We start from the raw sequence: 24,228 nt of genomic DNA, 5'->3' as shown, positions 1-24,228 counted from the left end.
ATGTCAGTGCAGTGTCTTCTTGTATAAGTGGAAATGTTCTTGCCGCAGATGAGTAGATAATTTTATAATTAGACCAACAAAACTGTCGTCTGCGATCATCAATTAAGATTTAAATGATGAAACATAAGTTGACACATTAAATATACATACTACATATACTTATAATTGTATGTCAAATTATTTTCGCCAAATTTTATATATTCTATATGTTCTATAACATGAATTTTGTGCTTTTAAACAGGAAGTGCATAGTGACAATTTATTCAAAAATATATTTCTGAGATTTAAGTATAATTTTTGTGGTATTTACTTTATTACTTTATATTAGCTATCAATTTTCATTTGTATTGTATGTATGTATCTGGCACACAGAATAGTTAAGAAATGCAAATCAAAAAACCTAAATATGAGATTATTGTGGTACTCGGTTTATTATTTTATAAATTCATAAGTAATGCATTTTCACTTGTATTGTTTAGATATGGGAATTGTAAACATAAATAGGATTTTGATATCTTAGTCTGCCAGACATTCTTCAAGTCTAGCTTTAATCGAATTCCTTGTCTGGTTTATATACAATCAAATGAATTCCTCGAATCATTGGCATAGTGATATGACTAAAACTGACTTTTGAGATCTTCTATAAACAAACTCCTTTATTATGCCGTGTACTTTCCGAAGTATTATAGTGGGAAAGTAATATAATTATGTTAAGATACTCATATAAATGAATCAAACCAATTCAAGGTTAACTTTCTCTTTGTTGACTTTCAAGTTGATTTATAATATTTTACTACATTTTTATGGAATATATTTTATATAGATAGTTTAATGTATATAGTTTATATTTAGTTTTGTATTAATGCATGCATTTCCTGTTTTTCGAGATATATTTTCATTTATTGAATGAAAGTACATATCTACAAACATAGGCAAGACGGGTATGATATGCAGGAGGCAAGCTGGTTTTTCATGGTCATTAAAGCGATGAAGCGATGATGATACAAGCAATACGGTGGCAAGGCAATGGCATTTTTTTTTCTGTCTGCATCGCATGAAAATTCAGTTGAAAAGTCCTTTGGCACAGTGAAGGATTCTAAATCCACGGTGTGAATCCCACTGGCCAGTTATAACTTTCCCCTGGCATTTCCTTTGTGCGGACATTCGGCGTGATGCAACGACAATGACAACGACAACAACAACAGGCAATTGACCAACTGACCTCGTTGTTGAGTGGTGATTTGACTCCTCTGAACATGTTGTTCAGTGCGGCTAATCCTTTGCTGCTGATGCTGCTCCTGGCTGGAGTGCGAATACTCCTGAGTTGAGTATTGCTGCTGCTGCTGCTGCACCTGTTGTTGATGCTGCTGCTGTTGCTGCTGCTGGTACGGATTCGGATTTTGTCGTTGCATTTTGATTCGTTATATATCACTATATATCATTGAAAATGACAACCAAATCGAATGCAGAATAAACTGCACGTAAAAAAAAAAGTTGAAACACCTCTTTCGATCGCTTTTTTCTTATTACTTTTGATTTGCTTCTTCACTTTATATACTTATATATTTCTTTTTTTTATCGCTTTATTAATGGCTGAAATTGAATATGATAAAGAAAAATAATAATAGTGAAAAGATAAAAAAAAAACTAAAAAAAAAATCATATCACATTGAAATTTTTTATAGATGCATTTATCACTCGAGACTGATTCTTTCACTTTTTGCTCGTTTTTCTTTGCGATTTGTCATTTCCCAGTCGTTTATTTTCTTTTGTTTTATTGGTTTTTCTTTTTAGTTATTGGCACACTTTCAACATTTCAACAGTCGTTAAGTTCTCTTTCAGATATATAAATGTATATATACACACATACATACATACATACATATATATGTATAAGTATATTTAAAAAAAATTTTTTAAAAATTTGTGTATAAATCAGATCAGATATTGCTTCATCGGAGCAAGATCGGTGGCATCATAAACATCTATCCATTCAAACCATTCTTCTTCATATTCATATGCGATGCCTGTGAGGCATCTTCCAACTATTTTTAGCCCACTGAAAATATTTCACTGCGACACACAAACACATTTGCAGCGGGCCACACAAAACACGGACACGGACACGATGACGACGAAGGAGACGGAGACGAGTAGTGGTACGGGGTATAAGTGTTTGTATTGGGTATGGGGTCCGTCTCTATCCCATCCCCACAGTCTGTGTTGGGTCGGTGGTAGCTTCTTATTTTTCAGATATCTATTTATAAATATATCTCTCTGGTATTTTCACCAAGCGCAACTCTCTTTTCCCCCAAAACAGTTCAGATTGTATTTGTATGTATATATCACGATATTTTTATGTAAATATATACATATATATATATATATATATATAAATATAAATACATGTTGAATTGTTTTGCACATTATCCTAGGAAATCCCAGTGTGTAATCGTCGTCAGGATCAACTAGAATAATGTAAAATACAAATCTCCCAATATCTATAAATATATATCTAGAGTATTTATTAGTTCTCCCAGGATCAACTAGGATAACGTTTCTCATTACATGCAATATATGTATATATTAACAATATATATATGTATATATATATAAGTATATTCATATATATATATATATATATATATATATGTATATACGTATATATCTATCAGAACTTTCTATCTATATGCACACGATTTCACAGTCCATTCGTTAAATTGGGTGCGGACCCCACGAAGTGGCCACCCGAACAGTGTCGAATGCCAAACCGAAGCATTGCTCGTATCTTATTTTTAGATATTTAGCGCACTGAACAAATTCTTTTCGAATTTTTCAAAGTGGTTACGAAACAAGAAAAAAATAACTTGAAAAAAAATATTTAAAAAAAATGTATGAGAAAATGAATTTAAAAAAAAATGTTATATGCATCTGAGCAGTAAGAAAAACTCTGTTTTCTGCGGCTTTAATTTTAAAACTTTGTTTTTTCGCATTTTAAGTTAAAATTGTTGGGAAGTTATTTTTATTTTGCACTTTATTATTATTATTTATTTTTCACACAGAATCCATTAGTGGTCGATTAATTGAGTTGGTTGTCCTTACGTTATAACGTTATCCTTTTGACGTTCTGCGATTTTTTGGATTCTTTTTTGAGAGAAAAAAAAGCACTATGCGAACTATATACTGGCTATACATACACACACATACACATGTATCGGAATATGTATATACATATATATATATTGATATATGTATTTCCTTCTTTTGCTTTAATTTATTTTTTTTGTTTTAAAAAAAAAATATATATCTATTTTCAAACTGTTTCAAGTCATAATCCCCGAGACTGAAACCAAGACGTCGATCGTTTTAGAGGTGCGAGCGAAGAATGACAAAATATCGTTGAGAATGCGATCAAATAGCTGAAGGGGCACACCACAAGGCGGCGCACGAAAAGTTTGTTTCGTTCCACAGACGATGCCGATGCTGCCTCTCTTTTCTCTCTCTTTCTCTCTCTCTTGTTGTCTCCCATGAGATATTTTTGCACTTTTCACCAGCAGCAGCAGCAACGCAGCAATAGCGGCAAACAGTGGTTCATCTCTTACTTGCTGACTGAGCGAACCATTCACAATACACTATCATTTGAAGCGATAACTTAATCAAGTTTTTGTTTTCGAGTTAATCCCAATCGCGGTTGATGTAAACTAGATTTTGAGTTAACCAAATGCAATGTGGCAAAAACTTGTTGCTTTCTTCTTTGAGATGAGATCTCTGTTATCTATTTACCATGATCTTGTAGAGTCTTTTTAAGTCTGCATAAACCGATTTAATTCAATTTAATGCTGCGTTGCTCACAACTTGGCCAGGGGCGATATATTCGACTATACTCGTATTGCACTCTTTTGACAGAGTCTCTCAATCTCAATCTCTCGTACAATCTAGGTGTGTGTGTGTTTCGGTTCGGTAAAGTTTCGGAAAATGCTCGGATATGTTTTTTGTTTTTGATTTTTTTTTTTGGTTTCTGAATAAGTATGGCTAAAAATATATGTCGATTTATTTTTGACACGTATTTTCAAAAAAACAAAATAAAAGGGCCAGGCAAATGCTGATTTTGTTATGCCTATGCTATACCCTATACCATTATGTTGATTTCTAAGGGATCTTTGTCTTGCATTATCCTATATTGTTAAGACCTATCAAAACCGAATGACTAATACTTGATATATGTATGTATGTATAACAAGCGATGCCGAGTAAGATTTTGAATAGTTTGAGGATCTCAAGATGCATCTATTATATCCAAATGCCTATGATGTTCCTTGGTTCCTGGTTGACTCCTACGTGATTTCTGCCTTCATATTAATACTTCTTGGCTAAGAGCGAAACCAGACGACTTCGGGAATATCGCAATGGATCAAGTGCTAAAGCGACTGATGTTAAGATCATTTCATTTTTAATATCTTTACAAATTTCGGGAGTTTAATTATTAAATTTAATTTCATATTTGTTTTGTTTTTCGGTTTTTCTGAATTATCAATTAATAAAACTTTTGAGTCAATTTCATTGCCCATTTCTTTGCACATTTTCCACACAATTTATGTTCTTTGTCTAAAATTAAAACCACATATTAGACACAGATATAAGTATGTATATATTTAAAGATATATACCGACATATATATGTATATTAAAAGAAAATTAGAATTATTTTTTTTTCCCCCCGTTTTTTTGGCATAGTCTTTTTCTATGTGATGATGATGATACATACATATATAACTTGATTATTCATTTTGTTGGGTTAATCATCATCTCACATAGATTTTATTTGTTGTGTGTGTTTGTGTATTTGAAAAAAAAAACTTTCTATTTCTTTTACGTTGCTCGTTGAACAAAATAAATAAATGTTTTTTGCAGGCCATACAAATTAATAGCGCCTGCATGAGGTGCATTTTGAGGTGAGCTTTGCTTTGCTTTTCTAACCATATACGGATGAAAACTCCTCAACTGACTTTGGTCTGTAAAAGGCAACTCGTTTGGCAATGGTCAGTTAATATTGTTATTATGGTTTGTTTTATAATACGAAAATTAGTTATAAAGCACAAAAAAAACACACACATCAGCAAAAACAGAGCGAAATATGCAGTTGCTGTTGTTGTTGTTGTTGTTGTTGTTGTTGTTGTTGTTGTTGATAATGTTTATTTTAGTTAGTTATAGTTGTTGATTATTCTAGTTTACGCAGCCATGGCTAAGTTTCGACTGTCGTTCGCAAGAGAGATGTACATACAAATGTATCTAAACTCATAAAGTGGCTTTGGATGAGAGATAAGCACGCAGCATAGATAGACAACAGTTAGCCGGTTCTGCAAGGCAGAAGATTGCAGCCAAGCGATGCGCTACAAAATGTATCTTGTAGTTTCAGTTGGCAGCTGTCTGTAAGATTAACAGCACTTATCTGTCCAGCTAAGCGCTCACACCTCACCTCACCGCATCTCTTTGCTCCTTCTTTCACTCCTTGCTTTCTTTCTCCTATCTTATCTACTGCGTTGATTTTGCAAAATTCTAACTAAAATATTCGTCCAATTATGTCATGGCTGTAGAATTTGTGTGGCTGCTGGTTTAGATCAAAAAAAGAAATAAGAAAGAAGAATTCTGCAAGTTTTTTTGTTTTGTTTTGTATCATAAATTTTCCACTTTAATTAGTAAATATTAATGGTAGTTGTTGTTGTTGTTGTTGTTGCTGTTGTTAAGTAATATACATATAATTTTATATCATATATTAAATTGTAGTAGTAGTTGTAGTAGTCAGCTTAAGTTTAGTAAAATTAAGTTTTAGTTTTTGTGTTGTCATTCTCTGCATTTGGCTCTGCATTCAATTTACTGCAAAAACGTAGAAGAGAAGAAAGAAAGAACAATTGGGTTTAAATTAACCAAGGGAAACGAACAAAAAAAAAAGAAGAAAACAGAACAAATAAAATCATCATCATCTTTATATATGAACAGATGCTGGAATGCTTGAAATGATATGAATGCAACCCCCCCATAAAGTGAGCAATGAACAAACATGAAGGCAGGCAAAAGGCGACCCCAAGCAAAGCCAATCCCAACTTAAAGATACATTTCTTTGCCCCCTCATCCTCCTTATCCCATTGTGTCTCTCACTCTGTGTAGCTGTTGTTTTTGTTAATGTAATGAGTCGCATGAGCTGAGCTGAGCTGAGCTGTTAGAGATGGAGATGAAGATGGAGATGTGAGAGACTTTTGCGTCTTGTTTGGCATCGAATTTCGCGACCATTGCAGTTGAAGCTCTGCAGGCATTCAGCAAAACCATAAAACCGAAACGAAACGTCGACGATGTTGCGGCAACTGCGCCCCAAGTGCTGTCTTTAGCCCAGCTATGCTGCTGCTGCATGCCAAGCGGCAATTTAGGTATAAAATGTCCAAATGTGGTCGCTTAAATACCCTAACATTGATTACAATCACTTGTTCACAGAGCTTGCCCTAATTGCTGCATGGAAAACTGGTCAATGTGCTATAGATCTAAATTATATGCAACATATGACATCAAAAATCGAAAAGAATTGCAATAGAAATTTGGTTTATAGACTAACACTACAGATACTGTATATCTCTATCTCTATCGGTACTTTATTGAATCCGAATTTAAAAACTGTCAAGCATAATGCTAAATTCTATTCCCATTCTAAATGGTTACTAATGTTACCGAAATATTAAAATGAAAATCTTTAAGGTCGGTTTATTCGAAATAAGAGAATATTGTTTTCGGTTCTTATAGAAATATGTTGAATTTGAATCGTTACTTGATTATATTATATGATTTGGTTATTTAATGATTAAATTTTGATTTCGGTTAAAATTGGTTTTTTGTTAAAAAATCTTAATGTAAGCGTAATTAAAGTTCGACTACTAAAAAAAAAAAATGTGTTCTACCCCTTCTTTATTTTCATATCAATTGTTTATACAATTAGACACACGAGTCGCCATCTCCTGCTTCCTCAGGTCCCTATCGTTCGTTCTCACTTACTTCTTCCCTTTTCTAGTTCCCCACTCTTGTTCTCTCTCTCTCTCTCTCCGTCTCTCTCTCTATCTCTCTCTCTGTATATGTCGAAGTAGCCTCCCTTTCTGGTAAATGAAAGTTGCAATGTGGTGCGGTGCGTGTGGTTGTAATCTATATTTAGTGATTTTACATGCGGTGCCTCAAAGATATTTGAAATATGTATTTAGTATATACATCTTACATATGTATATATATACATATATGTAGATATATGTACATATGTATGCATATATAGTGAACTGCCCATTTTGTAGCTAGCAATTTTCCAGATCGCTTGTGAAAAAATGTGTATGTTTAAACGAAACGAAATATTTGTCGATGCATTTCAATGCCTTATGGGTTTCATATGGTTTGATGTTATTGTTGTTGGTGCATAAACATACATACATATATTAACTCTAGTTAATGGAAAGATATATTACCTGTTTGTTGTTGTTGCTGCTGTTGTTGTTGTTGTTGTTGTTGTAGAAGTTGTGGATCCTTAGTCAAGTCAGATATTGAAACGGTTTTGGTGCTCACATAGCTAATGGATTCTATTGTGGTTTCCCATTTCTGAAATGTGTTGATTGTGTCGCTACGAAGAGTGCGTGTCGAATTCGGTTGCTGCTGATGATGCTTTTGAAGAGGTGTTGAAGAGCGTAGCGACATGGTCGAGGTGGCCGAACCCAACGATGAGCAGCTAGCCGGTGATGTGGTAGCCGACGATGAGGAGAATGAATGCGATTTGCGCAGTGGGGTTTTAGTGGGGGTAATAGCGTCTGGTTCAGGTTGTTGGCGCCCATTCTCCACAGTCTTCTTCTCCTCCTCCTGCTCTTCGGTTATGAGCAGGCTATCCGTTTGAGTACCCTGATCTAAAGTGATAGAAAGAGGTGCATACATAGATGGTTAAATGGCAAATTAGAGATGCGGAAATCGTTTAGATTTTTGGTTCTTCTGCGTTTTTATTATCTTGTTCAATTAGCTGCAAAACAATTAAATTCACATTGCCAGCAGAAAAAGCAATCCTTGGCGTAGCAATTAGCGGAATGCGTGTTTATGCTAAAAACTTGGCCTCAATTTATCCCCCTCCCATCCCTTTCTAGTGTGTTTGTGCAAATGTGAAAACTGGCAAAAATTTTCTATTGTCTAAATGTGACTGACTCTCGGCATGCCTGCGGTTTGTTCGCTAATTTACAGCGTGCGTAGAAATAAATTTCGTCTGCCAACATTTTTGGCACTCGCCTTCTTATCTTCTTCTATTTCTACAGCAGTGACTTGGGCAGGGTCAACGCGTGGCTGCCACTGCTGATGGGTGGGCTGGGTTGGTTGGCTGGTTGGTTGATTCGTTGGCTGGTTGGCTAAATGCTTGCCCCATCGTCATCATCCCTCCCTGCCACTGCCACTGCCAGTGGCAAACAAACAAACATTAGACAGTCTGTCAACAAGGCTTATGCAATTTAATTCAAGGCGCCTTAGTCTTTAGACCATTTCGTGTGTTGGCTAATTAAAATATATACACATTAAAATGATTTTTATGCTTTTCACAAAACATTCTTCTAAACGCTGAAGTGCTAAAAGTTTCTAGCGAATTCCGGCAGGTCGAAGATTTGCGTAGTCTTCTCTGCGCCTCCCGTCTGTTTTATTACATACTATTCAGTTTTTCGTGGGGGTGTTTCGAAAATAATGTGAGGAAAACAATTTTACGATGCCCCCAACTCAACTAGTTTATAATATCAAATTCAAATGCTGTTTGGCTTTTATCCATTTTAATGTACATACATACAAATGTCTAAACACATATCCACATTCAATATACATTTTGGCTTAGATTTTAATACTATTATGAGATATATACCACCCATACGTATGTATGTTATATACATATATACCGATCTTTTCTCTATCTTTCTATGACTTTGACAAAAACTAAAGCGGAAATATAGTTCATTCTTTTTCTTTTTGTCTTCATTTTGATATTTGGTTTTGTTTTTGTTTCACTTAGCTTCTTTATTATTAATATTTATTTGTGCCAACTGTCTTGCCCATAGCGAAATATGAAATTATTTTTCATAATTAATACAAGTGCAATATAGTTTGCGTTGAGCTTATATAAAACCTAAGACGCAAATCCTAATGGATCTAATGGATAGTTTATTCTAATTTTTGGCACATTCCACAAATATCTCACTATAAGTTTCTGTTGCCCATAAATTTGTTAAATTTCATTTACAAAGAGATTAATTCATTGAAAAACAGCTTTGATATTTGCCATTAAAGACGAAATTCAAAATAACCAGATCGGAAAATTGCAATTGTCCCTGCAAGGAAAAATAGATTATAGAAGGGGAAAAAGTCAATTCGATGGATCATATGTTTTTATCTTTGGCATTATCAATATAGCATTTAAGATAGAACAATCCGATTATTTTTCATTGCCATCTTATCCACAAAGTTTGCTGAAGATCAAACGATCATATTTAATCCAAATTAAAGATCAATCAAAAAACATTAACTTGCTTTATTTATTAAGACCCTTTAAGTCTTACTGTAATTTTTATACCATACACCCATAGGGTGAAATGGTATATTAAAGTCGCCAAAATGTATGTAACAGGCAGAAGGAAGCATCTCCGACCCCACAAAGTATATATATTCTTGATCAGGATCAACAACCGAGTCGATCTAGCCATGTCCGTCTGTCCGTCCGTCCGTCCGTCCGCCCGTCCGTCCGTCCGTCCGTCTGTCCGTATGAACACCTAGATCTCGGAGACTGTAAGAGCTAGAGCCACCAAATTTGGTATGTAGACTCGTGTAGTATGTAGAGTGATCAAGTTTATTTCAAATTTTTGCCACGCCCCTTTCCGCCCCCGCAATTTAAAAAAAGCGTTTATCTCAAAAACTATTCCAGCTAGAGACACCATATTTGGTATGTATATTCGCTTAGTAAATGCACACATTTTGTATGTATAAAAATTTTGACACGCCCTTTTCCGCCCCTGTAATTTGAAAATCTTGATTATCTCCCGTTTTTTTTACCTTATGCAATCAAATTTGGCACACTTAAATTTAATACTAATATCTAGCAAAATACCAAATTTGATCAAAATCGGACAAAAAACAGTCGAGTTATGCATATAAACGTTTTTCCATAAGGCCAGAGTTGGCCGTTGGCTGGTGGGGGCGCTAGGGTGCTCGTATGATTGAGTAAGCGAGATGCTAAGATATGCTTGTAAAAAGCATGTGAAATTGCATTTGTTTAATAAAGTTGAAATATTTGCTTTACTGGTGTATGGTATACCTAAGTCGGCGAGACGACTTACTTACTTCATTAAATACAGGAACAAAAATGAAATTGAAATTTTTATCAAATTTTGCAAAAATCTTTTCAAAAGTTATTTCGAATAAATATATAAAATATGGAAAAATTGTTGATTGGCTAAGGCTCTTAGCATGGCCAAGGTTAGAATTTTGTAGAAAATTATTGAAAAATTTAGACCTATTCATAATGTAAGAATGTATTCATTTTCCAGGGTCAAGAATCGTTTGGAAACGCAAAGTCAATTAAATTAGAATTTAGAATTTGCTAGACCCCAACTGGATATAAATGCTTTGTCATTCTGAAATGCATTCCTTCTCAAATTCACGTAGTAAGTTTATACATACGTTTCATTCGATTTCCAATTTTTATATATCAATTTAGTTGATTGATTCGTCACCAAGAACTTCGACCACGCCTTTTCCATGTTCTGTTGGACCAAATGAAAAATCGGTCAAAGACAACCACACAGACCAATAATAATGCCCACTCATAAACTGATTTCTCGCCGAATTCAGGAGAGGGAGGATGATGATGATGATGATGATGGGTGGCTAATGCCATACACATTCATGCATACATCCATATAATAAAGCAAAACTGGCAAACAAAAAAATTAACACAGATCTATACTTATGAAAAGCAAAAAAAAAAAATAGATTTGAAAGTAGCAAAAGAAAAATGTTCGTGTGTTGTGACTCTTGCGCTGAGTTCATTTTGTATTTTTAGAAAATTGCCTAATTAATTTAGAAAAACAGAGAAGGAATGTTTGTATAGCTGCGGCGAAATGAAAATCGAATGAAATACCAACAAAAAAAAAACCAACCCAGAATGTCAAAAAAAAAAAAACAATGACTAAAAAAAAAGAGTCATCATAGAAACTGATTAAAAAAAGACATCTAGTAATATAACAATGTAACTCCATAAAAAAAGGGAAAAATTGCGGTTTTCTGTTTTTATTTCCATTGCTGCAGGATATAAATCGATTTTCATAAACTATTCGATGAGTCGTATCCGATTGAATGGCAATGGAAATGGGAATGGAATGAAATAACATTTCACACTGGCAAAATATTTGCCCAAAATGTTCTTTGTTTGTATATTATTATCAAAAAGCGAGTGAAATTTTGCGAATGTGCCAAAACAGACAAGAAAAAATATAAAAACGAAAAAATCTCAAAGAAAACTCAAAACAAAAAAAAAAAAAAACAGCAACAAATAAATAAGAAAATGCTGCACAAGGCCGCATATTTGTTCAGAGCAAAAACTGAAGCGTTAACCGAAACGAAGCATGCGAAAATTTTCATCTTTCCCTGCATACCCATCTCTTCTCTCCGTCTTTGACAAAAAAAAAAAAAAAAAAAAAAGAAAAGATAAAAAAAAAATCGAAAAATTGGAAGAAAATTGAAAGCAAAATTGTTGTTGCTGATGCTGTGTCGCAGGAAACGTACAATTTTCTGAGTCATTTAGCCATATGCTGCGTGTCCCAACCGAAACACAAATGTTGTTTGGTTATTCATTCATTCTGCAGCAATCAAATTTCCAAATGAAATTAGCAAGCAATTATATTTATAAATTGATGCATTAAGCAGCAACATTTGGCATACTATTGCAAAAAGCAAATACAAATAATGAATCATGATATTATCCTCCTTCTAATTTCTATTCTGTTCACTTTTGGTTGGCATCCAATTTTTATTTTCCTTTGGGTTTTATTATTGTTTTGTTTGCTAAGTACTTAACGATTTGAATTGGCAGATTGGCAGGCACTTAGCCATGCCTGCTATAGTTGGAAATAGTGTCATACGAAAAAGGCACAAAGAAAGGCAGTGAGTCAGGTGGAAAGAATGGTTGTGGTTGTGATTGTGTTTGCGGGGCCGAGGAGAAGTGGACACAGGTATTGTCTGGTCAGTGTCAAGGACATTTTGTGGGCCTACACAATACAACAATGGGCCATATGTGTATTATGGTACGCGTACGTGTTTATGTCTGGGCCTGGTTGTTTCTTTTTGACCGAATTTTATGTTTCTTGCTCTAAACATTTGGCGCTTTTCGTTTCGTTACGTTTCGCTTCGGTTTCGGTTTTCGTATACTTGGCAAAGATTTTGCGCGAAAAACAGAAAGAAAAAAAAAATAGATAAATAAACATTGTTGAAATTCAAATAAATCATCTAGAAGAACCAAAAGGCACACAGCACACACAAGTTAGTCGGTCAGTTAAAACGACTGTCCGTCCGCCCACACATGGCCTTCTATACTATGTAGAAAAACATTTGTTTAGGTTTTTTTCTTTTTTTTTTGTTGGTTTTGAAAATATGGGAATTTTTTTATTTTTTAAAAAATACTTTGCCTTTTGAGTGTTATTCAAAAAGTAGTTGACCCACATGAAAGGGGAAAATATATTTATATAGTCATGACGAATTGGGTCAAATCTATCACAAAAATTTTGAAAGATGTATTTTCTTTTCGGTTTAATTAATGGTTTACGGAGCCATCAGAAAACACAAAAAGCCAAGTAAACATTTCATGGAAATCATTATTTATTTATCGTTAGATCCGCAGCAAATGGCAACAGATTTCCCCACACACACGCACACAGACACAGACACATACGCACACACACACATGTCCAACCATACACAGTTTTCTCGATCACTTAGCGCCATCTAACGAGAGAGCTAAAGCTTTTGATTGCCTATAGCTTTTCCACAAACCATTTTGAAGGAAAAGCCATTTACGATCAAGCTTTTTCCCGAGTAAGATCAAACACATTTTCGTTTTTCATAGAGATTTATTATTGAGACAAAAACACAAGTAATACTATGTATATTCCTTTTTTGTATGCATGAATCGCGGAAGGGTTTTGGTGGGGAAGGGGGTGTTGAAGAAAAAGCATTTGCACTTGGTACATTCATACGTATAACACACAATAAGGTAAACTTTGGCATTGAACAAATCATAATTGTACAAGAGAGCAAAAAAAAAAGAACAAAAAAAATGTTTTATATTTAAGTAATATATATACGTATAGGTAGTTAATATATAGGTGAAAACATCATAATGATCATCCTATCTCTTGATCTTAATATCTAAATCCACGATTTGTGCTCGAGACATTCAAATTTCCGCTAGTGCTGGCCGCTCCCAGCGGATTCATGGCGGTGCAAACATAGCTACCATTGTCGTCTGCAATGAATCAAAATTAATGAGCTAGTCCGATTTGTTTGTTTTGCTGGGCGAGAGGTGGGGAAACGTAAGGATGGCGGCGCACTTACCCGGATAGGCCTGTGGCAAAGTTAGACGGCATACGCCATTCCGGTACTCAATGAAATGCCGGCTACCGTGCTCCAAATGGCCACCGTTGTGTGTCCAGTTAACCTGCGGCTGCGGATGCGCCTGGACAATGCACTCGAAACGTGCTGTTCCGCCCACGCCCACTGCAATGTCTTTCAGTGGCTGTACAACGGCAGACATCGACACGGTGCATTGGAGTTGGGGGAGAGAGTAGAGATTTAGTCGCGAATTCTGTCTTCTTGCCTGCAGTAGGTTAATGACTTTGGCTTACCGTTATGAATAATGGCGGCCTTTGTGCCTGCTCATCGCGATTCAGATGGGCATTGACAGGCTCCGTATTGGGCAGTTCCGGCACTGTGATGGGAATGATGATGATGACGATGGCGATAACGATGACGATGTTGGTGTAAAAATACCATTAGAATCTCTCCTCTTTTTAGTTTCATTTTGCTTTTTTTTTTTTTGTTTTTCTTTTATTTCAAAGGCCATCCATTAGTGGGATTAACACTCAGCAAGCACACACAGAATACAAAACAAAAAAAAAACAAGCACATAACAAACTTTATTTTGCACTTTAAACGCGGAAAACACACACAAAAATATTTTGTTTGCGGCATGCAGAAAACACACAGAAAAAAAATATATAACAACAACAAGAATAGCAAAAACAACAGGCAATCAAAAAGTAAAGGGATTAGCATGCTTTTATTTTCTAAATGGACGTGGTTAAGACTTTGACCATGTCTGGTTCAGATATATACATAATATGTATAAATGTATGCATATATAGATAAATCGGTTGAATGACTGATTTGGGGTTAATCACAAAACTGAAAATATTATGTGTGTCCTAAACTAATTTCACAACATCGATAGCATTTGTAATTCAAAATTGGTCATAGGGATGCGAAAATTCATTTCGGGATCTTAGCCAGAAAAGTTTGTGACTGTAAAATGTTGTTAAAGTGTTTGATTTCCGATCTGCAGAACTAGGGTACAAAAATTGTTTTTCTCAATAAACATATGCGGCCTACGTACAAAGAGGCGTATACGCAATATACACAAATATTACTCATACACAGCTCAAATTGAAAATTTTAAATTTCACAATTTAAGACTTAAATTTTCGCATCCCCATTAATCAAAATTTGAAGTTCTGTGATAGCGGTTAACCATGGTGTTTTATTGATTTTCATTTGCATTTGGACGTTCAAAATCGTATCGGTTATACCTGTGCGGACCATTTGCTCGGGCGGTAGACGCGGTGCCTGAGCATGCAAACGATCTAGATGTATATCGAGGCTGTGATTGGTGGGCAAACTGTATCGTTTCTGGTAATATGATGCCATCGGCGAATTTGGCGTAAAGTTGCGCCGCCTAACGATGCGATGTTGTGTCTCATTGTCGGAACTATAACCGGGTGTAGTACGTCCCGTCGATACCCCTGCTGGTGGTGCACCTGCGGCTGTACGTTCATGTTGAACGGGTATGATCAGCTCATTGCCAGCTGGCATTTTAAGAGGATAGGGCGAATGACGGCCATTCTTGATAGGTGAGTTGGTGGGGCCACTTCCACCGTTGCTATTCCACTGGCTATGCACAAACTTGTGACCCTCACCGGGAAATAGTATGCCAAACTCATAGCCAAAGTCGTATTTGAAATAGATTAAACCGGTATTGGGATCGATGCATTTGGTGCCTGATTTACGGATATGGTTGTTTTTGTTTTTGTCGGGGGATTTTTATACAATTAGAAAGGATGATCAACTTAGATATATAACATACATAATTTGTGTTAATTTTCGTACAAGGCAAAAAATAAATAAATAATAATAAATAAAATAAAAAGACAAATTTTTCTCAATAAGAATTTCAATCTCAACTCTCAATACCAATTTTCAAAATAAAAAGAAATAAAATCAAATAAAAATGGAAGGATTTTCCCCCATGTCTACGGCGGCGAAATTAGTGTAAAAGTTAAAAATAAACAGCGGCTAAGACTTACCGTATTGAGATACTCGCGACTCATCGCGATAAGCCTGCGGTTGATTACTGCCCTCACTGGGAGCCCGCTTGAAACCGGGACGTATACCATTCGTGCGAGTCTGGTTTACATCACGACTGACATCGTCAATGAACTGATGCGACTTCTGGAGGAAAGTTGAACCCATGCGTTGTCCTTGACTCTCGGCCTGTTGCTGAATGGATTGAGAATAACCATAACGCGGCATTGTTCCAGCCCGATCCAATTGATCTTGTGAAGCTGGATATTGTTGCCTCATAGTTGCATTCCTATTTAAGGATTGTGTGCGATTTTGTGTGGTCACTGTACTTCCGCCACGTTGCTCCTTGCGCAGTGTATTCACATCTACATGGATTTTGGTAGGCATTTCCGGGCCACGATCGAACTCCATGGGCGATAGAACGCGTTCGTAGGTGCGTGGGAGACTGCACGAACGTCCGCCCGATTGAGGTGCGGCAACCCGACGATAGCCCTTGGTTAGACCATCGCCATAGGGCGACCAAAGCGGTTGAATTCTGGCACCTTCCACCTCGCTTTCGTAGTCACTTTCACGGTATTCGCCTGGTATGAATTTGGTTGGTGTGGCTGGTGGCGGTAAATGCGATTGACGCGAAGGAGTCCGACTAGTGGCCGGGCTATACGGGAAGGGTTCAAGAGGAGGCTGCTGCTGTTGCCGCTGCTGCTGCTGTTGCTGCTGTTGATTATCAAAATGAATAACTCGCTTGGTTTGCTGCATATTTACGATCCTCTGGGAGCTCTCCGTCGACTCATGCATCTGCATAACATTCTTGGTTTCGGTGGCCACCTTGGCGGTGTGCATGGGAGCTCCAGCTACCGCATTATAGTACATGGTAGGACGGGAAGTTGCCTGCGGCTGTTGCTGTTGCTGGGTGGCCGCTATAAACTTGGCTGCCACGGGCTTAGGCTTGAAGACCTGCTGAGTTGGCTGTTGGTGCAGCTGACTGGACTTGTTGTAGTGTTTGGAACTGGTTTCCGTCTTGATCTCATGACGAATCTCCTTGCCGCCAATCGGTTCGAATTTGGGACGGGCTGCATAGCTACTTCCCACTTCCGCTGGCGTGGGCTCAAACTCCATGGGTGATGGCGTCACCACAACCACAGGTGACTTATGCCCATTGGCAATGTTTGTCCGTGGCGTCGGGGTGGGCGGGAATACAACCCTATAGCCCTTGATGTCCGAATCCGATTCATTGGCCCGCGAAACTGAACGGAAGCGTTCATCAATTTCGCTGCTATAATCACTGAACTCGGCAGCGGGTGTTTTCCGTTGTGCTGGCACTGGACTGGGCTGGTTTACCACAGAGATGCCTGGTGTTCCAGTCGAAGAGTATTTCGTCTCGTGATGACTGGAACTGCTGCTGCTTTGTATATTTTGCGAAATGTTGCTTGTCATGCTCGAGGAAGTGTATTTGTAATCCTGCAGATGGGAAGTAAAATTCAAAAATTTAGTGAAAGTAAATATATGCATGTATTTGCAAACATTTATCAAGTATAGAAAGTATAGAATGAAAATTATTGTTGAGATCAGGCAAATGCATTAAAATTGATTAAGATGCATGGTTTGCGGTTAATGGTAAGACAGTCTTAGTTATCTATTAAGATGAAACTAGGATACAACAAGTTTAAGTACACTAACAATCAGTTGCAAAAAACTGGAGCAATACATTTAGAAAAGCGCTAAGAAATCAAGCAAGTTGGTCATAAATTGGGTTTAATAATTCATGCTTTGCCCTATTAAATGGTTGAGCATTTTATCAATTAGTTGAGAATTAAGTTTTCCCATTTTTTTTTAAACAAACCAATTTAGATTCTTGAACTTGCATTTAGGCATTCTTAAATTTTTCTTCATGTGTAAATGGTCAAAATGGAGACGTTACTAACTATTCAAAACAAAGAAAAGCTTTTAGCAGACAATAGGAACAATTTAGTTTAGACTTATAAATGATTAGTAAAACAAATTGTATTAGAGATATATAAATGAATGTAAGGGAATATCTGGTAGTTAAATGGCAAGTTGCGATTTATGGAGCATGTTAGGATTAGGCTATAACAACAACGACAACAACACAGAGACAATTTGCAGTTTACGGGAGCGTTTTTCAGCTCCAAGTGCTATACAACACACACACACACACACATTAAATAACAATGCGAACCTTCGCCTCCTGACTGTAGTTTGATTGTGTCGGTGGTTGCGGTGGTGGTGCTTGCTGCGGTGGCGCCACCTTCGGCGTTATATAAATCTGTGCAGGCGGCTCTGGCTGCAACTTCGGATGTGTTGTCGACGACAGCGATGATGACTTGGTTTCGTAGTAACTTGTCTCGGATTTGCGATAGCTAGAATGCTCTTCGGTATCGGCTGCGTAGCCACTCGATTTGAATGATGTTTCCATAGTGATCGGCTGCTGTGGGTGCTGCTGCTGGCGGTTTCGATTGCCCGGCTCGGCATCGGACTCACTGCCACTGTACTTGTAGCGATCGCTCTCGTAATCACTCTCATAATGGCCGCCGAGCCGTGGTACAGGGATCACGGGTGGCGGTGGGCGATAGGAACTACTGGCCAACGGTTTTGTCTGTGGCTGTGGTGTCAGGGTAGGCACTGAGTGTGGCAACACTTTACTGGGTCCCTGTATGAGATTCTGTTCCAGTTTCTGTTCCATTGTTTCAACTAGCGAATGACGACGCACTTCATCCGTTTTTGGGGCAAAACAGATCTCTGGTGGAGTTCCTGGCTCCAGTTCAATGTTAACCAAGTGTGTGGTGCTGGTTGGTGGTGGTATAGCCTGGGGAATACTCTTGGCCACCTGCTGCACCAAGAAGGGTGCATTCAGCTCTTTGGTCGGCGTGGGTGTTGGCAATTTGGTTACAATACTACGCTCTGTTTTCTGTTCCACATCGCTGGAATAGCCGCTTACACCAGTTGGTGTCCACAATTTAGACATGGCCACACCCTCAGCCGAGGGTTTGGGTGAAGGTGAGCGCGGATTCTGCTGGGCAGGTGTGGCTAGCACTGCCGCCGGACGGACTATTGGCTGTCCATATTCCACTTTCACCTCCTTTGTCATAGTTGTGTCATGCTGCACTGTCTGAAGACCCAAGGGCGGTGGAAAAACCGATACTCCACCCTGTGGTGGTGCCTCTATGGGTTTAATTTCTTCGAGTATTTTTATTTTCTCACTGATCAACGGAACTTTGGGTTCCACCGGCTTCGGCTCAACTGGTTTCGGTGTATAGCAAAATTCTGGTGGTGCTCCTGGTATGAGATTCAATGTCCTTAGCTCTTCAGCCAGATTTTGGGCTTGCGGTTGACGCACCACTGTTTCGAGTGGCTTAAATGCCAATGGTTTTGGTCGTTGCGTTACAGTCTCCTCATCAATTTTCTTAAAGTAATCAAAGGAGGAGGACGAGGATTTCTGTTCGCTCTGCTCATATCTAGTGCTCGTCTGGGTCTGCATTTGCAGTGATGGTAGGGGTGCTTGTTGTTGTTGTTGTTGCTGTTGCTGCTGACCATATGTGGTTGCCACCACTGGGGGACAGGGCTTTGGTGGCACTGGCGGTGGGATTTGTGTTATTCCAGTTTTGAAGCTGGTCGAATTGTTGGTTTGTGTCGTTGTATCGAATTGATCCATGCTGGCAGTGTTGTGGATGTTGTTGGCGGTGGTGTTGTTGGTGGTGGTGGTTGTGGTGGTCATGGTATTGGTGGGTGGTGTCTTGGGTCGCACTGAGAGCTCGGGCAGATCAAGGTAAGTCGATTTGTGTTCTAAACGCATTGTTGCCTCGGTGGTGCAACGATGCTCAGTGATAACTTTCGACTCGGTTAGACCATGCAGATCATTGGCTGTGGTTACATCAGTTTGATTTGTTTGATAAGATTGCGGCTCTTGGATCTGGTTTTGATTTTGATTTGGATTCTATACATATATATGTAGTATGTGTGTGAATATATATATGTAGTTGAGTTGAGTTGATTTGAGTTGAGTTGAGTTGAGGTGATGAGTTGAATGGTAGGGAAACCCATGTGTAATGAGCAAAGCGAAACGAACGACGTTGAAATCATGAGAGAAGAGAATTCACAAAATTTTGGTTTATTAAATTTGCAAATAATTTTTGTAACATAGTCAATAGATAGATATTTAGATATAGATTTAGAAATAGAGATAGTGTTGAAAATTTTAGATTTTTTTAAAGATAAAACATAGGCTATGTGAGGAGAGATATATGTTTTTTTTCTTTTCTTTTAGATATTGAGCACATGCACACTTACTTCAGTTTTGAATTCACTTGCTGCAACCGCCACCGGCGTCGTCTCATACACAATGGTCTTGACAACTTCTTGCATACGTTCCGGCGATGGTTCCAGTATGGCACAATCGGCTATGCTCTTGGCCTCACCACCAGCATTGGTAGCCTTTACCATATATTTGCCAGAATCGGTAGTTTGGGCTACATAAGATGGTACAAAAATAACGCAAAATGCCTTTAAAATATCTAAAATAAAAATGAAATTTACCTCGCTCTATAATCAAACGATAGGAATTGCCCTGGGCAAGCAGACGATGTTCAGAAATGCCCGACTCCTTCAATGGCTTATCATCTTTTAGCCAAATCACCGTTGGATCGGGTAATCCAGTCACTTCCACTTCCATAATTAGTTTTTCTCCTTTCTTACTAACCTGTGCCTGCAGACGTCGGCCAAAGACTGGTGGGAATACGGTCTCTGTAATGAGAAGATATTGAATTTAGCCGACCACACATTTGGATCACATCTGTTATTTTCAGTGCTCTGTGCGGTTGCACCCACTTTTAGAGCAAAAAACCAAACAATAAACATAAATAAATATTAGCTTTTTATGTGTCATTGCCTAGACAAAACGGTCTTGAAACCATCTCCTTTGAATAATTTACTAAACGATCATGATCACGATCAAGCATAATGAGTAATTCATGTAGACAGGCAGTAAAAATAAACGACAAATCTTTGCATCTGCTCCTCTGGCCTCTGGCATCGCAGCCTGCCGCCTCTGTCACTGCCTGAAAGGCGAGTAAATAAACGATCTTGTACTATTCAACGGAATTTTACATAATAATTGCAGACAGAAAACATATTTCGGCAATTTTTCGGCTAAAGAGTGAAGCAAACTTTGCATTGGCCAAGTTTTTCTTTTCTTGGCTAACAACCCCGGGGGCAAGAAAATAATAAAAATATTGTAGATTCGAGATTTTCAAATATAAACAACAACATGAACATGAAAAACGGCAAAAAAGAAGAAAAAAACCCCATTCCACTAAAAACTCATCAATATTCGTGGTAGATAAAACGGAACCAGACGGGAAAGAGGACAGAGAGGCATTCAAGGCATTGACGTTTGAAGATCCATTGACGCCCCCGACAATGACACTTTAATGTTGTATGTTGATTGATGTGGCGCATGGATGGATAGTGTATTGAGGTTGAAGAATGGGAGGAGGTTAGCCGCAAGACCGCAAAATGCTAACATATGATATTACGCTATGGGACTATTATTCCTAAATGTTTTCAGTTCATCTATGTATATTTTCCTTATTAACAATTCGTCGAAGTTGTCGAATTTCACAGAAAAAAAAACTAATTTAAACAAAAAAGTATGCCGACAACGCGAAAGAAAAATAAAACCACTTACAAAAAAAAAAAAACAAAAAAAGAAAAGAAGGCAAATTCTCCCATTGATTTCTGTACAACATGCACCTCATGGATATATGTATACATATATGTAAATAGTACCTGTTCTCATTTTTCCACATGATCTTGCTTACTCTTAAAAGCACTGTAGCGCCACCAACGGCCATATTTGTTAGGGCTTAAAAACGACTTAGCATATAATTATAATTTAGATTAATACTCACTTTTCACCACCAAGTCGGCTGTACTTGTCGATTGACCCACCGCATTAGACGCTGTTACCGCATAACGTCCTGCATCTGCCACGCCTACTTGCTTCAGTTCGATGGTCACACGATTAAATTTATTTGAAATTTTCGTATGTCCATCATCGAAGAGTTGTCCCCCATTCTTCTCCACTTTTATTTCGGGCGATGGATAACCATCATAGATGGCTTCCATACTGACATCGGCACCCTGATCAACAATTTTGCCAGTAAGTGGGGTTGTGAACCGTGGGGCAATCTCCTTGCGCAGACGAGTGGGCGAATCGGGAATAACCAGAGCTTGTGATGAACCTCCTCCTCCATTGGTCGATTGGAAGAGAGTGAATGATTTCTGTTGCACACTGGGACTGGTCATCTCTTTGCTCTTGTGCAACTCCTGGTAATGATGGCTCTCCACAATTTCGGGACGTTGTTGTCCCAATTGTTTGAGGGATTGATCTATGTGGGCTGAAGAATGATGGACTTCAGTTTGTGGCACATTGCCCTCATACGAATTGACCTGTGAGGTGGAAGTTGTGGTATAAGTTTGCTTCTTGATGGTTACTCTCGAGGATTCGGTATTGTGCTCCTGGGACATGGTCTGAACTTCACTTGTCGCTGGTATTCCACTGCCAATTATATTGAGGAATGCCACACAGGTGGCCTTACCCGCCTCGTTCTCGGCAACGCAGCTTATCTTACCCACTGCATCGTGGGTTAGCTTCTGTATGGTCAAGACTTGTCGCTCACCACTGGTCGACACGAGGAAATTGTGTCCATGCACTGGCTGATCATTGAAGAACCAATGCACTTTAGGGGTAGGCTTGCCCTTCACAATGCACTCGAATTTGACAACATCATCGATGTGAGCCTGTTTATCGCTAAATAGCTCTTTGAATTCAGGACACAAGTGTCTTTCAACGATTTCCACTGATGACTGACTGCTTCGGCGATTCTCTGGGGCATTTACAGACTTGACAATCAGGTGAGAGAAACACTTGGCATCGCCAGCCCGATTGGATACCTTTACGGTATACACACCCTTATCCTGGGCACTGACATTGTTGAGAATTAACTTGAAGATACCTAATTCGTTGTCTTCCTGGCTGGTTACACGATCATCCAAATGCACCTCCCTATTGGTTAAATACCATTGGGCGGTCAGTGGTTGATCGCCACTGGCCTGAACCTCTAGGACCACCTGTTCACCCTCGTCCACCAATACGTCGGATAGAAGTCTCTCGAATTTCGGTTGGGTATCCTTTGGCAGTGATTGTCTCTCCGCTTGGGCCCTAGTGGCCGGCTCAGCCTGATTCAATGGCGTCACTTTTAGCTCACAACTGCTCGATGTTTCGCCAGCTGAATTAATGGCCACCACTTTATAGTTACCAGCATCCTCCTGATACACTTCTTGAATGATTAGAGAGCAACGATCTCCTTGGAAGAGAAGCTGAACATCTGCCGATTCTTTGACAGGACGCTCATTATGATACCAAATGACCTCTGGCTCTGGTTGTCCCACAATCACACAATCCAAACGCACAGATTTTCCCTCGAATATGGATACATCCTTCAATGGGATGTGTACAGCGGGCTTTATGGGCTCAATATCGCTAGCCATCTCAGAGTCTGAAGTCTCGTTCGGCAGGCGACCCTTTACAATAACGTTGCAGTGACTATAAGCCTCGCCAGCTAGATTTTTGGCACTCAACACGTAAGATCCGGCGTCGTTGGGATAAGCTTGCGGTATTATTAACGTTACGCGTCCGTATTCATACTGAAAAAGCGTATTCGAAAAAAGCAAAGATTTGGTAAACGAAAAATTATTGCAAAGCAGTTTATATGTATATATATTCACCACACATATGTGGTGGAAACACTGAGCAGGAGATGAAAAAATTGTAGGAGGAAGAGGAGGAGGAGGTGGATCTATTCAAATTTGTTCTAGTTTTTGTTTTACTGGTCAGCGAGAGGTGTTTGTGAATTACCTCACTCTTTAGGCCCCGTCAAAAGAAAACAAAACGCAATTGATAGTCGATCAAATCAAATTAAAGTGGTAATTTAAAATAATAGAGGAGAGATGAGGAGGGTGAATAAATTCTTTGTCATATGAATCAAATCATACAAATGAAATTTCTAATTTCCTGTCAAACACCTCTCTCTCTCTCTATCTTTCTATCTATTTGTATATGTCTATCTCTAGTGCAATTAAATTTTCACTTTTACACTAATTTTCCAACTTATTTATGTTTCGGCAGCGTTTTTCGCTGCGGATGCTCGCTCAAAAGGCGCATCCGGTAACGTCCGCGTCATGTACAAGTCTCAGTAAATAGCCTGGTGAGGTTGGTGAGATTGGTGAGGGCGGGTGGTTTGGTTGGTATCCCCACTAATATTTGGCTGACGGGTTTTGTGTTTATTTTCAAAACACAAAATAAAAAAGTCTCAACATCTTTTGTTTTGCCCCAAATTGCAGGAAGCATCTCATTTCATCTCTCAATATACAGGTGTTTCAATGGATTGGATTAAAACAAAGAATAGAATGGAAAAACATTTTGAATTGAAAAACGTTTTAATTCACTTTTAATTCCCATAATGAGATCATGTTTTTTCTCTATTCTTTT

The 24,228-nt window shown here is 38.1% G+C and overlaps 2 protein-coding genes and 1 long non-coding RNA gene across 13 annotated transcripts in view; 1 reads left to right on the top strand and 2 right to left on the bottom strand.

Moving 5' to 3' along the window:
- The window catches only part of LOC6645017 (titin), a 78,278-nt gene extending 76,826 nt beyond the window's left edge, over positions 1-1,452 (bottom strand). For 2 of the 5 annotated variants that reach the window (XM_047011743.1, XM_047011744.1), the window contains exon 1: positions 1,223-1,444. In XM_047011743.1, the coding sequence (XP_046867699.1) occupies positions 1,223-1,412 (190 nt within the window). In that variant the 5' untranslated portion in view covers positions 1,413-1,444. Of the gene's footprint in view, positions 1-1,222 lie in introns of all 5 variants that reach the window. The other 3 variants (XM_047011746.1, XM_047011745.1, XM_047011747.1) reach the window with 3 other exon arrangements.
- Positions 1,453-10,451: 8,999 nt separating this feature from the next.
- LOC124460590 lies at positions 10,452-10,976 on the top strand. Its single transcript, XR_006954495.1, has 3 exons — positions 10,452-10,508; positions 10,580-10,696; positions 10,750-10,976. It is a non-coding gene; the product is annotated as an uncharacterized LOC124460590 (long non-coding RNA).
- Positions 10,977-13,136: 2,160 nt separating this feature from the next.
- The window catches only part of LOC6645015 (muscle M-line assembly protein unc-89), a 31,214-nt gene continuing 20,122 nt past the window's right edge, over positions 13,137-24,228 (bottom strand). For 3 of the 7 annotated variants that reach the window (XM_023177231.1, XM_023177232.1, XM_023177233.1), the window contains 9 exons: positions 21,587-23,384; positions 20,214-20,420; positions 19,968-20,146; positions 17,860-19,614; positions 15,665-17,120; positions 14,891-15,358; positions 13,931-14,013; positions 13,641-13,821; positions 13,137-13,551 (listed from right to left, as the gene is read on the bottom strand). In XM_023177231.1, coding sequence (XP_023032999.1) covers positions 13,448-13,551; positions 13,641-13,821; positions 13,931-14,013; positions 14,891-15,358; positions 15,665-17,120; positions 17,860-19,614; positions 19,968-20,146; positions 20,214-20,420; positions 21,587-23,384 — 6,231 coding nt within the window. In that variant the 3' untranslated portion in view covers positions 13,137-13,447. The remainder of the gene's footprint in view (positions 13,552-13,640; positions 13,822-13,930; positions 14,014-14,890; positions 15,359-15,664; positions 17,121-17,859; positions 19,615-19,967; positions 20,147-20,213; positions 20,421-21,586; positions 23,385-24,228) is intronic. The other 4 variants (XM_023177235.1, XM_015177873.2, XM_023177234.1 and 1 more) reach the window with 3 other exon arrangements.

This window comes from Drosophila willistoni (genome assembly GCF_018902025.1).
Source record: "Drosophila willistoni isolate 14030-0811.24 chromosome XR unlocalized genomic scaffold, UCI_dwil_1.1 Seg105, whole genome shotgun sequence".
Taxonomy (NCBI): domain Eukaryota; kingdom Metazoa; phylum Arthropoda; class Insecta; order Diptera; family Drosophilidae; genus Drosophila; species Drosophila willistoni.
Note: the sequence above shows the minus strand (reverse complement) of the source record. Positions and strands in the feature narration are given on the sequence as shown.